Source organism: Carassius carassius, chromosome 7 (assembly GCF_963082965.1).
Source record: "Carassius carassius chromosome 7, fCarCar2.1, whole genome shotgun sequence".
In the NCBI taxonomy this organism is placed as follows: domain Eukaryota; kingdom Metazoa; phylum Chordata; class Actinopteri; order Cypriniformes; family Cyprinidae; genus Carassius; species Carassius carassius.
In genome coordinates this window covers 4,320,882-4,333,480 of record NC_081761.1, presented here as the reverse complement: position 1 = coordinate 4,333,480, position 12,599 = coordinate 4,320,882, and the positions used below count along the sequence as shown (strand labels likewise).

The 12,599-nt window shown below is 35.3% G+C and overlaps 1 protein-coding gene across 1 annotated transcript; it reads right to left on the bottom strand.

The window, feature by feature from the left end:
* Positions 1–77: 77 nt before the first annotated feature.
* Positions 78–7,774, bottom strand: atic (5-aminoimidazole-4-carboxamide ribonucleotide formyltransferase/IMP cyclohydrolase). Its single transcript, XM_059553537.1, has 15 exons — positions 7,633–7,774; positions 6,840–6,966; positions 6,502–6,645; positions 5,927–6,015; positions 5,426–5,577; positions 4,068–4,224; positions 3,852–3,977; positions 3,666–3,773; positions 3,465–3,550; positions 3,269–3,358; positions 2,587–2,712; positions 2,226–2,318; positions 1,930–2,112; positions 1,333–1,488; positions 78–1,165 (listed from the first exon to the last, which is right to left on the bottom strand). Exons 1-15 carry the CDS (start codon positions 7,646–7,648, stop codon positions 1,046–1,048), a joined length of 1,773 nt encoding a protein of 590 aa, XP_059409520.1. The 5' UTR covers positions 7,649–7,774; the 3' UTR covers positions 78–1,045.
* Between the last annotated feature and the right edge of the window lie 4,825 nt (positions 7,775–12,599).

Sequence of the window (12,599 nt, the reverse complement as noted above, 5' to 3'; positions counted from 1 at the left end):
ATATATATATATATATATATATATATATATATGTGCACAGCTTTCTAATCAATTAAATTTAAAAATCAACCTTACCATTGTTGTCAGAGGTTTTCAGACTTCATTAATGAATATAGAGGCAATCATGAGACTAAGTAGTAAAAATAAGCACTGTTTTATAAGAATGTTAGCACACCACTGGGGGTACACTGAGGTACCAAAAATTTAGTCTCAATGCATCTTTAATATAAACAATTTTTTAAACATGGCTTATTGATTATTTTGGGTCAGCACTGTTTTCAGATTGATACAAATGTAAATTTTCTAAATTCTTTTGAGTTTTTATCCCCTTCATTCAGAAGTGTTTGGATTGTATAGAACGTTAATTTTTGTTTCATTTGATGGTCATCGTTCTGCTGTCTACACCATTTCTCATTACTGTTAAATCCATTTTCTGATATATTGCAAGACTCATGACAAATTGTATTTATAAAATGTCACTCAAAATAAATTATTTTGGATTATTTTGAATAAAGTAAAGAAACCTTGCAAATCAGGTCAACAAATGCAAATAAACCCTTGACGGAATCTATGACAATTATATCGGATTTGGGTTTTTATTTTGTAATGCTCTTGGACACTAATGGCAGCACATTGGAATGTCTCAGGAAGTGTTGTGGACAGAATTTCACATAGCAAAGGTTTCATACAGCAGCTCCCAACAAGGTCGGCATGGCAGAAATTATGCAAAGAAACAATATAAAAGAACAGTAATGGATCATCTCATTCTGAGCATATCAGTATTAAAGAAGCCATGTATGAATGATGTTCCTAACTACTTAGCAATAATGTCACTTTGCTCTTGGCTTTAGGATGTGAGGACAAAGAGAAACTTTGCAAAATTCAAACTACTGAGTTAGTGTCAAAGTGGACTAGCTAAGTTATGAAATATGCATAACAACTTGTAATCACAGTAAATGATGTGCATCTAAAAAGAAACCATATACTTTCGTAACAGTGAAACTAGTTGGATATTTGTATTCAACTGGATGTTTTGTAGTGCTTTTCAGTGATGGAAAAGACGGATTTTGGTGTGCACCAGGGTAATACCCAGCTCATTGCAGGCATTCATGACCACTTCATCCGCAGTAGAGCCAGAGGGGGCGGCAATATACTCCACACCACTCTAAAAATCACACACAAATATAAACCACTTAAAGTCACTTATCTACAATTAATATGCCATCTTAAGAAACAATAAGGAATGTATAATACAGCAACAAGCAAATTTGATGAGGTGCATAAAACGTGAATGATGACTTCAGCTTGGGAACACTAGCAGAGGGTATTTACCCGTTTGGCACGGTCCACATTGTCCCGGAAGGGGAAGAAAGCATCTGAACTGAGGGCCACAGCCTGCAGAGAACTGATCCAGTTCTTCTTCTCAAACTCTGACAGAGTTTCAGGAACCTCATCAAACAGACCCTTCCAAACTTCCATATCTGGACCCTAATGTACAAAAAAAAAAAAAAAAAAAATCAATATAATTTGGAAAACAAAATGACAAACTAAATCAATGGCACGTTTGGTTAACAAATTACTTGAAAACAGAAAATGTGCATTATTTACTAAAAGTACTGATTTTGGAACTGGTCAAGTATGGTTTTTGGCTGATGTAGATCTCAAAAATATTCTCCAAGCCAAATATTCGGCTAGTTACATTTATGCATTTAGCAGACGCTTTTATCCAAAGAGACTTACAGTGCATTCAGGCTATACATTTACTCATTTTATTTTTTTTTGCCAGTATGGGTGTTCCCTGGAAATTGAACCCACATCCTTTTACACTGCAAACACAATGCTCTACACTGAGCCACAGGAACATAGTTAACTAGCCTGGCCAATACATCCCTCTATGACCAGTACAAAACCAATGTTTGAATACACTACCTCTCCAATTGTTCCACTGACATACTGATCAATGGCATTAGCCATCTCTGCACGCTTCACTCCACTGCGAAACTTCATATTGAGCACTCGTGGATGATGCCGGAGCCACCAGTTATCAGCCTTGTCTCCTGCCAGCCGAGTGCAGTGGATACGAGACTGCTGCCCAGCACCAATGCCAATCACCTAACAAACACACACACACACACGTAATACATTACTTTGTATAACTCGTTTTCAACTATTTACATGTTTTGGCACTTAAATTAAAACTTTTTTTTTTTTTAGTTTTTGGTTACCTGACCATCCTTTGCATAACACACAGAGTTGGACTGAGTGTACTTCACTGCGATAGTGGCTACAATGAGGTCTCGTAGCGCACTCTCAGAGAGCTTTTATGGGGTAAAAAATAAAAATCACTTAATTTGTTATTTATTTACATATTACCATTAATATCACAGCCCTCTTACCACAGTCCAATCAAATTGCAAACCAAAATTAGATTTTTACTATACAATGTTGAATTTTTTACCATATAATATGGCTTCAAATAGTATATTTCACAAGTTTAACACAAAATCAAATGCATGTTGAAAACATTGATCAATTTGCCTAATTGAAATCAGAACTTTGTACAAATAAAACAATAGTTTCTCTCACCTTGCCCTTTGACACAATGTTGCTGAAGAGCTCTTTATCAATGTCAGCCCCGTTCCTCTTCTGTTTGAGGTGCAAACCAAACAGCACTCTCACCTCTTCTTCATTAGGTTCATACTCGGGATCCATCTATAAAAAAAAAAAACCCACATACATTTCATTATGCAGCCTTAGAGTTGAAACACATGGGCTTTGAGCATTCCTTGAAGTACCATTTATCAGCTTGGGGCCAGCAATTTTTTTTTCTGAAAAATAAATAATGGGACAGTAAAGACTTTTAAAAAATTTTAACAAAATAATAGTATAATTTTTTTTTTTAAATAATAAATTATTATTATTATTTATAAGAATAAGAAGTGTTTCTTGAGCAGCAAACCAGCATATTAGAGAGATTTCTAAAGGATCATGTGACACTGTAGTAATGATGCTGAAAATTCAGGTTTGCCATAAATGAATTACGTTTTTTAAAATATCATAAGATAGAAAACAGCTATTTTAAAATGTAACAATATTCATAATAGTACCGTTTTCATGGTCAAATAAATGAAGTCCTGCTGAGCACGAGAAACTTACTGACCCCAAACCTACTGTATGCACATTCACAAATGTGTACTGACCAAAAAGATAATGCTATGGCAAAGTTAGTCAAGTAACAATTCTTGCGTCGTGAACATGTATGGTTTACCTGAAGGACGCAATAGTTTCCATTCTTCTTTTTGGAGAGAATGCGCAGTGCTTCCTCCTCATAACCAGGAGCAACGATCCCATCTGAAACCTAAAGAAATTGGGAGAAGTTTTGTATAAAATGTACAAATAAATCCATTTGTTAAATAAGAGGCTAATGAGAACTCTTAGATGCGATTCAGAAAGTTCTCTCAAACCTCTCTGGAGATGATCTTGGCAGTAGGGACGTCACAGATGTCAGACAAAGCAATGAAGTCTCCAAAGGAGGACATCCTGTCAGATCCTACAAGATGTTTTTCAATTTTTTTCCACACTTTAGTGTTAAACATGCCAAACTACACACTTGATGATGCATTATTCTTATTACTAAAGTTAAGATGCATGGACAGAATTTTCACCTCTGGCTCTGGCGTATGCAGTGGCGAGAGGGGTGAGATCCTGGAGCATGTCATTCACCATACACACCTTGGCCTCATCTTCGCTCAAAGCCACGCCAACTGCAGCTCCTGAAAGGTGAAAATGCTTAAAAATTCTAAGCCCTTTCCTGAAACTCTACAAGACGTGAGCTTAACTTGAATGCATACCTGCAGGGCTGACATGTTTAAATGAAGTGGCAGCTGGCAACCCAAGAGCTCTCTTCAACTCTCTCACCAGCTGCCAGGCGTTCAGAGCATCACACAGGTTAATGAAGCCTGGAGATCCATTCAGCACTGAGACCAAGTCAGAAATGTAGAGGAATATTAATATTCTGTTTTGTGGTTGAAAATTGATCTGGAAGTAGTATATGTGATCCTATATACCGGTGAGTGGAAGTGCAGGGCGTTGAGTGTAAAGCTGAGCAGGTGCCTGATGGGGGTTCATGCCGTACCGCAGGGGCAGCTGGGAAATTCCTCGACTGTATTCACGTCTGAAGTAATCAGAAATGGCCTCGTCGTACTGAGCAGTGTGTGTGAAGGCCTGAGACATTACAAATATAAATTCACACATACATTCCAAGTTATCTGAAGTCACACTTGAACAACTGAAATTGGGGTCCTTGTTAATTGTTGAACAAAATAAATCGACTGATGGGCTTATCAAGGATTAATGCAGGCGTCTAAAAAGAAAGGGTGCTAATATGTTAGATGATAATTTGATGAGACCGTTAAATAAATGCTGACATTAAAATGATACATTTTATACCGTTTTAAGTACATGCTACTGTTCAAACTTTTTTATATTTATACTTTAAGAAATCATTAAATAGATCAAATGTTACAGGAAAGACTTATAAAATGTTACAAGTTTGTTACATTTTAAACAACTGCTGTTTTTTTCTATTTATCAAAGAAACCTGAAAAATTTATCAGTTTCCACAAAAATATGAAGCACTGCTTTTTCCAACTTTGATAATCATAAATGTTTCTTGAACAGCAAATCTGCATTTTTGAAGGATCATGTGACACTGAAAAAGTTGTTGAAAATTCAGCTTTGCCACCACAGGAAAAATGTCATTTATAAAAAAAAAAAAAGATATATATATATATATATATATATATTTTTAAAAAGGTCATAACACAAATACTTTTATTTAACACAATGTTCAAACTGATAACCTCAGATGCTTGAACTTTGGCTGCAATTTTCCTCATCTTCAGCAATCATCTGAAACCCAATCCGATTGAAAACATGCAAACGCCTCATGATCTCACGACTGTATTGTTTATTTTAAAGGGTTATCAGCACAGCTAAACATGAGAAGTCAATGGGTCACAACATAAGCAGGGCAAAAATGCCCCTATTTAAACTGTGGGACCAAAAACAATTTGTTCAATTTGGTTAAGTATGACTAATAGGCCAAGTCTACTGTTTGTTTCAGATAAAAGGCATGCAATCATGAATTGGATAGGAGTAAGCCTATTGCTCAATGCTAACAGCAAGTCTTTGTGCATGTCTCAACATGTTTTACCATAAAATCCAGAACACTAGCTATTCATGTCTTGCATCTTAAAAGGGCCAAAATCATTTAGAATTACGTAGTATTTTATATATTAAGGGCCGGTTTCACAGACGGTGCTTAGCTTAAGCCAAGACTAGGCCTTAGTTAAATTAAGGTATTTAAGCAGCTTTCATAAAAATGCCTTTTACAGGTGTGCATCTTGAGAAAGAACAATGTTACCTTGAGTGCAAGAGTCTTGCGGGTTTCCACTGTGGTATTATGGTTGTCGGAGGATTCCATTTCCTTGGCAACAACATCATAGTCAGACGGATCACAGACTACAGTGACTCTGGCATGATTCTTAGCTGCTGCTCGAAGAAGAGTAACTCCACCTAAATGTGATTGTGGGATTCATTTTTTTGTTAACCGGGTGAATCTCTTAAAGGCTATAAAGTAAACATTTTTTTACAAACATTTATATCAATAGAAATTAGACTAAAGTAACACTACCGTAGACTAACAGTGCAGAATATATTTTATTTGAATGCATAATTTCCTAGTTTAGTTAACTCTTATGCTTATAATCTTTACTCTAAAGCACATTTAATAGTTTTCTTCAATAGAAATCCATCATCACATTTCTTAAACGTACAAAAACCATTCAAAGCAGATATTAAACAAGGAGTCAATTATTATAAGCCCTTTAAATCAAACCCTGTGAACTATTAACAGTGTACTGACCGATGTCAATCTGCTCAACAGCGTCTTCCACAGTCACACTGGGGGATGCAACGGTCTTCACAAACGGGTAAAGGTTGCACACAGCCACTCTTGAAAAACATAAGTTCACATAAATATGAAGCACTACTGTCTTTGCTCTTGATTTAGTCATTTAAAAATTATTTACCGTTAACAAAAATATGTAGACTACAAGTTGCTAGACTAGATTGCATCATTACTACTATACATAATTCACAGTGATCATATGACCATGTCAGCCAATCAAACTTCTCTCTAAATGGCTGGGAGCCAGAAAATGTGATGAAGACTTTTGGCTACACCACAGCAGCACTATTTGAATTATCAGTGATTAGATTACCCATGTGGAGTCTCGACTTCTAACAAAAAAGCCAATGGAAAGCATGTTAGCACCACTAAAACTGATTATATCCAGACTGGTGTCACATGAGGATCATTCATGAAATAACATGACCTGAATTTAAAATCAATAAAGCAGAACTTGCAAAACAAGTACCATGGTATTACCACTGTAACATAGATAGCATTGGAATGGTTTGCTTACTGAACAGTATTACCTGACAAGACTAAAGCCTAGTTTTTCCATATCAGCCTTATCAGAGGGAGTTTGTCTGGCCAAAATCCCACCGTGGACAGCAGGATGAAGGGTCTTGACTCTTCCTCCGAGCATTTCAGGGAATCCAGTGAGTTCAGATACATCCCTGTATGACAAATTACATATATACACGCACACACACACAAAACATTTTTAAATGACAAGAGGTTGAGTAAGGATACATGAAGCCCCCCAAATCAATTATACCAGCAATATTTAGTTACTCCTTTAGTATTACAAAAATCACAGCAGCTATAAATACATTTAAATGACATGAATAAAAAAAATAATAAGTGTGACCTGACAGTGAGTCCAGCATCTCTGAGAGTTTTAGCAGTGCCACCTGATGCCACTAACGACAGACCCACTGATACCAGACGCCTGGCAAACTCAACCAGTCCGGTTTTATCAGAAACACTCAGCAATGCTGAAACAGATCATCAATTAGTCATATCAATTCAATGCCCATTTTACAAGAAACAAATGCAGCTGGTATTTAGCAACTGCAGCAGGATGGTTTACTTTAACTACTTCAACTGCATGTGTTTGCACAAATCCAGGCTTCATAAACTAAGTTAGTTAATACCATGGTACTTCATTAAATACTGTAACAGTACTATTTCAGATAGTAAATCTGAAGGTACTTCCATATAATCAGCGTTACTACAATTAATGCAAAAAAAACCCTCATCACTCGTCCATCACTGCATTATAGGTAGTATTTCAAAGAAAACCATGGTTTTAGCATTATACCTTGATACCAGGGTTTAGAAAACAGCGATACTTTGATGATACGGGACTGTATCCAGACCAGATCAAACACATTAGCATGCCACATGTAGTACTTTTATCACGGTAGTGTCAAAAACATAGTATTACCATCGTATCTTAAGTATTATTTCACAATGTGAACCAAATACAAACTTTTCTCAATTTGAAATGGTCTATAAAGTTTCATTTTAATGTCAGTAAAGTAAGTTATGCGACAACTCAAGCTACTGCGACAATACAGCTCTCAACAAAAACAAACACAACACAAAGTATTTGATTTGTAGGCAACAAGGTGCAGAAGGTAAAAAAGACACAATATTACCTAGCTCGGATGCCATGCTGCTGGTAAAATAGAGTAAATCTGAGATTTGTGCTGTAGTGTCTCGTGCACCGCGCGATGTTAATCAAAACACGTGGATGCAGTAGTTTTATCCGCGTGGATGCATGACGGGAAATGTAGTTTTTACATCAAACGACACTCCCAATTTAACTTAGCACAAGGAAGTGTTTATTCAATTTTATTATCGACGTAAAAAATATATAATAAATAATGCATATATAATACAAACCATAATACATTAGCAAACTTATAAATAGAAAGTTAAGCAATGAAAACACAAAAACATAAACGCTTAAAAAAAGGAGACGTAAAGTTTAGGATTCAAGGTATTACAATTATATTATAGTTTATCTGAAATTGAATGAAGAAATCACTTATAATTGAGTGATATTACAAAGTTGACATTTACCTGAATACACCAATAGATGGCGCCTCGAGCACACCTTGCGTTCGTACAACACGTCACATCATTTGTATGCATTCAGGCTCCTTGTTTTGTCCTCAATATCCACTTTTGATCCAGTAGAGAATGAGCAGTTCAGAGAGATTGACATGATGATTATCTAAAAAAATGGAACTGAAAATCTCAGAGCATCAAGCTCTTTTACAGTACCTTTTAATGGCACCAATTATCTGAATGCAACATATCTGATAACAAAATGTAAAAAAGCCTTTCATATCAAGATAACACATTTGTAAATAATAATGATAATAATAATAATAATAATAAATGAAAAACAATAAAATAAAAAATAAAAAATTCTAATGAAGACAAAAGCTATTTTAGCTACACCTAAAATGTAACAATGCATTAACTTAATAAAAGATTAGTTGAACTGTAAAGTAAGCTAGCTCATTTTGGAGTATAGCAGATTAAATACTTAATTAAAGTTTCAAGCAGGTAATTAAATGTTTTTTTTTTTCTGTAGGCTTTTTACAGAACAATTTCACCTATTTTTATGGCAAGATAATAATGTAGATGATGCAAACTTTAAAGGCAAACAACTAGACTATGTTTTTTGTTTTTTTGGTTGATCACTGTGCATGTCATAAAAACAGTGTGTTTTAAGTACATTCAGGTAATCTAATCTCAGACTAATCTCATGTCAATTTACTATTTTACGTTTAGCTGAATTGGTGGTTAATTTAAAAATTCTATATTCAAATAATAATAAAAATATATACTGACCATTTATGTCAATCCAATGTAGTGTTTTCTCTTCAATACACTGCTCCTTGTATATATATTTAATAGCCTAATTTATATAGACTGGTTTTATATGTGCTGTAGTTGAAATCAAATCAGGATTTAGCAGGAACATCATTAATACTATGACACTATATGTAGTTGCATTTTTTTTTAAAGCATTCGGCCATCAAAATGAGTTGGCGAAGAAAACCAGTCAAATTCAGGATTATTATAGATTACTAAAGCTAAAACAATAATATGAAATTTTCATTACATAAAAAAAATACTTACTGAAATAAAAAAGGCATTTTTATAACACAAAAAGTAATAAAAAGTGACAATAAACCGCTACATTTATAAAACGTCACCTAAAATGGAAATTAAAATAGAAAAGATAATTCCTTTGTTTTTTTTTTTTTGTTTTTTTTTTTTTGTTTATCACAGTGATACAAAAATAACACTGGCCCAGATTCAAACTCAGCACCACAGCATGTGTGCAAACAACTAAGCCACATCTCCAAGTACCACTTTATTTTCAAGGTGGAAAATAAAATCAAAAACCCACCCGTTAGGAGCACTTAAATTATTTGCTTCTACAAAAGCCTTGAGTTTTTACAGTAAGCCGCACGTCTTCTGCCAGCTCAGTAATTGGTGTGTTTGGGTTAAAATACATAACGAGTTCATTAGGGCACATTGCAGTAATCAAAAAGGGTGTCGTTTTAATTACTGGGCTTGTGCCAATCCAAGCGCACTTATGACTTTTGGAAACCTGTCTTTGTAATTTAATTAAAGTGAACAAATGGCATGCGCAAACTTGGCCCTGGAGGGCAATTAAGACAGAATTGCGAGCGAGTGAACCCCAACTGGACGATTTGCGCCACCTATGTCAGTTAAGTTGATTGCATCGATTTCATTGATTTGCAACAGCTTCAGGCTAATTTCATCTCCCAAGGTGTGCACTCTAGCTCCAGAGCCATTATTTATTTCTTTATTTAGCCTTCCACAGTCCACCTCGTTATATTTTGCCAGTGATTAGATGGAAGTGTTTCATCAGGGGCAACAAAAAGTATCTTTTGCTAAGGGTGCCATGAGGTTGGGGGAATCAATAACTTTTTATTTGCCTCAGGGTCAGCACAGGTTGGATGTTATTGATGCTCTTAAATGCATCACGACTCTCTTTAGTCGAGGAGCGCAAAATGCTGAGGTAGGCGAGAGTGGCCTAGACCAGGGAAAACAACATATGTTTTGAAACCCACTTACATATGCAACATAACAGTCAAATATTCTGGATTGCTTGTGCTAACATTTGAGGAGGTTAACATGATATTATTTGTGGTATAACATTCTATTTCAAGTAATAGTTCACCCAAGAAATTAAGAGTGTTTTTCTTCATTGGAGTAGATTTGGAGAAATGTAGCATCACTTGCTCACCAATGGATGCTTTGCAGTGAATGGGTGCCATCAGAATGAGAGCCCAAAAACAGCTGATAAAAATAAAAAAAGTAATCCACACGTAATTCACATAACTCCAATCCATCAATCAACATCTTGTGAAGTGAAAAGCTATGTGCAAGTTATAGTGGCCAAAACACCATCTTCTGTCAGTCTCTCACATCTAATTCCAACTAATTTGCTGGTAAACATTGCTTGATCTGTGCATATTTCTCTCTTGATTCAGAAGAGACATTTTTTTTTACTGGAGAAAGCAATATAATGCATTCAGGACTCATCAACACCTTGATAAAATTGTTTCTTATAAACCTGCAGCTTTTCACTTCACAATATATTAAATGATGGACTGGAGTGGTGTGGATTACTTGTGGATTATTGTGATGTTTTTATCAGCTGTTTGAACTCTCATTCTGACGGCACCCATTCACTGCAAACTGATGTAATGCTGCATTTCTCCAAATCTGTTCTGATGTCTAATGGTTTCTTCAGTGTAAACCTATGAGATTTTTTTCACCTGTTTTATCATCCATCAAATGAAAATTACAAGTTTCTTCTCAACAAACGGCACAATTTTTGGTGTTAGGGTCAGGGGCGCCGGACTGGGGGTAAAACCAGTACTGATTACCAGGGCCCCAAAGGAAGAGAGGGCCCTTGAAAAGTCTGGAATATATATTTTCAAGGGGAGGGGGGGGGCATTAGGACTGCCTATGCATAGGGCCCGGGATCTTGTGCAGCGCCCCTGGTTAGGGTTAAGGTTTGTTTGAAATCTCACACAGTAAACTCCTACAGTACAAATCTTGGAACCGCGTCCTTGAATTGTCCTTGCTTACCATATCTGTATATCTTTTACAGGTTATTTATTTATTTTTTACCAGCTTGATCAGTGTGATCATTTATCTTCTGCTCTGCTGTGATTGTATCTAATTGGCAGATCAGGACTTCATTAAAACAGATTAAGTGTGAGGGAAGATGGACAAAACACAGTGTTATATCGGTGAACGAGGTGATGTGAAGGAGAGAATTAGCTGATTAAAATGGACAAGCGCATGGACATAAGGTGGGAGGGGCTGCGGGTGATTGATGGGTAGTTGCAGCAGGTTGAAGTGTTTGGGTAAGGCCTGTCAGTGAGCTGGTAGAGAATGAGTGAGGTGTCTTCATCAATTTAGAGCCATTATCATGTCAAAAGGAGAGATGCCATCTGCAGGAGACTGCTTTGCAGGCAATCAATCTCATGCGAGAAATGCGTGCGTGTGTGTGTGTGTGTGTGTGTGTGTTTGCATCTATTTCTTTGTATTGTAATGTCTTGCAAACATGCCCTATTACTATGCACACAAATGCATTTAAATAGAGGATTCTGGGGCTAGTTGTCACACAGGGAAGGGCTGTTTTTCAGTATTATTACAGTTAACTAAAACTATATATATATATATATATATAATTATTTAAAATAACTTAGTTAATTTACCTAGATATACTAAAATAACTAGAACTAAAAGATGTTAAAATAAAAATATATTATATAGAATATTAAATAAATAAATAATAATGACATTTACATATCAGAATTTGTAAAACTTTAATATAAAAAAACATTCAAAATTCCAACTATAAAATATCTCAATGATACTAAATAACACTGAACAATACAATTTTCAATCAAAGTTTCAGCATTTTAACTTTAAGAATATTTAATTTACAAATAGTATATAATTTACAAAAACATACATTGACAACAACAAATAATAATAATAATTTTCTATTTCAATATTGGTTATACTGTTTTTAATGAAGGTACAATTATTATTATTATAATTACTTATTTTAAATGTAATATTCAATATTTCGCTTATTGATTTACTATCAGTGTGTGTTCACTCTATCTTTTTGTTTTCTGTATCAAAAGTTTTAATCCAATGACAAAAAGGTTCTTTTTCACTGCAGTAAAAGTGTGACAACTAGTCTTCCATTTGCTCAATTACACAACCTGTCAAACACACAAGGTATGTGTAGCACTTTTGCATTTGTATTAAGCAGAGGTTATAAAAAAACACAGCAATAAATTCATGCACACCCCTCCCTCACAGAGCATCTTTACCGTAAGCCCGTTTAATTTTCCTGAAATAGGCAGCTGACAGCCGCTTCATATTGATGGAGTGTTAGGAGACAAATGCAAAGATGGAGTGACACTCGGTTATCTGTCCCTGGACGCTGTTCATCCTCTCATCTCATTGCATACACAAACACACACATTCATCCAGTTACATTTTAGTATCACTTATCATGATTACAGTGAGAAAGCGGTAACCA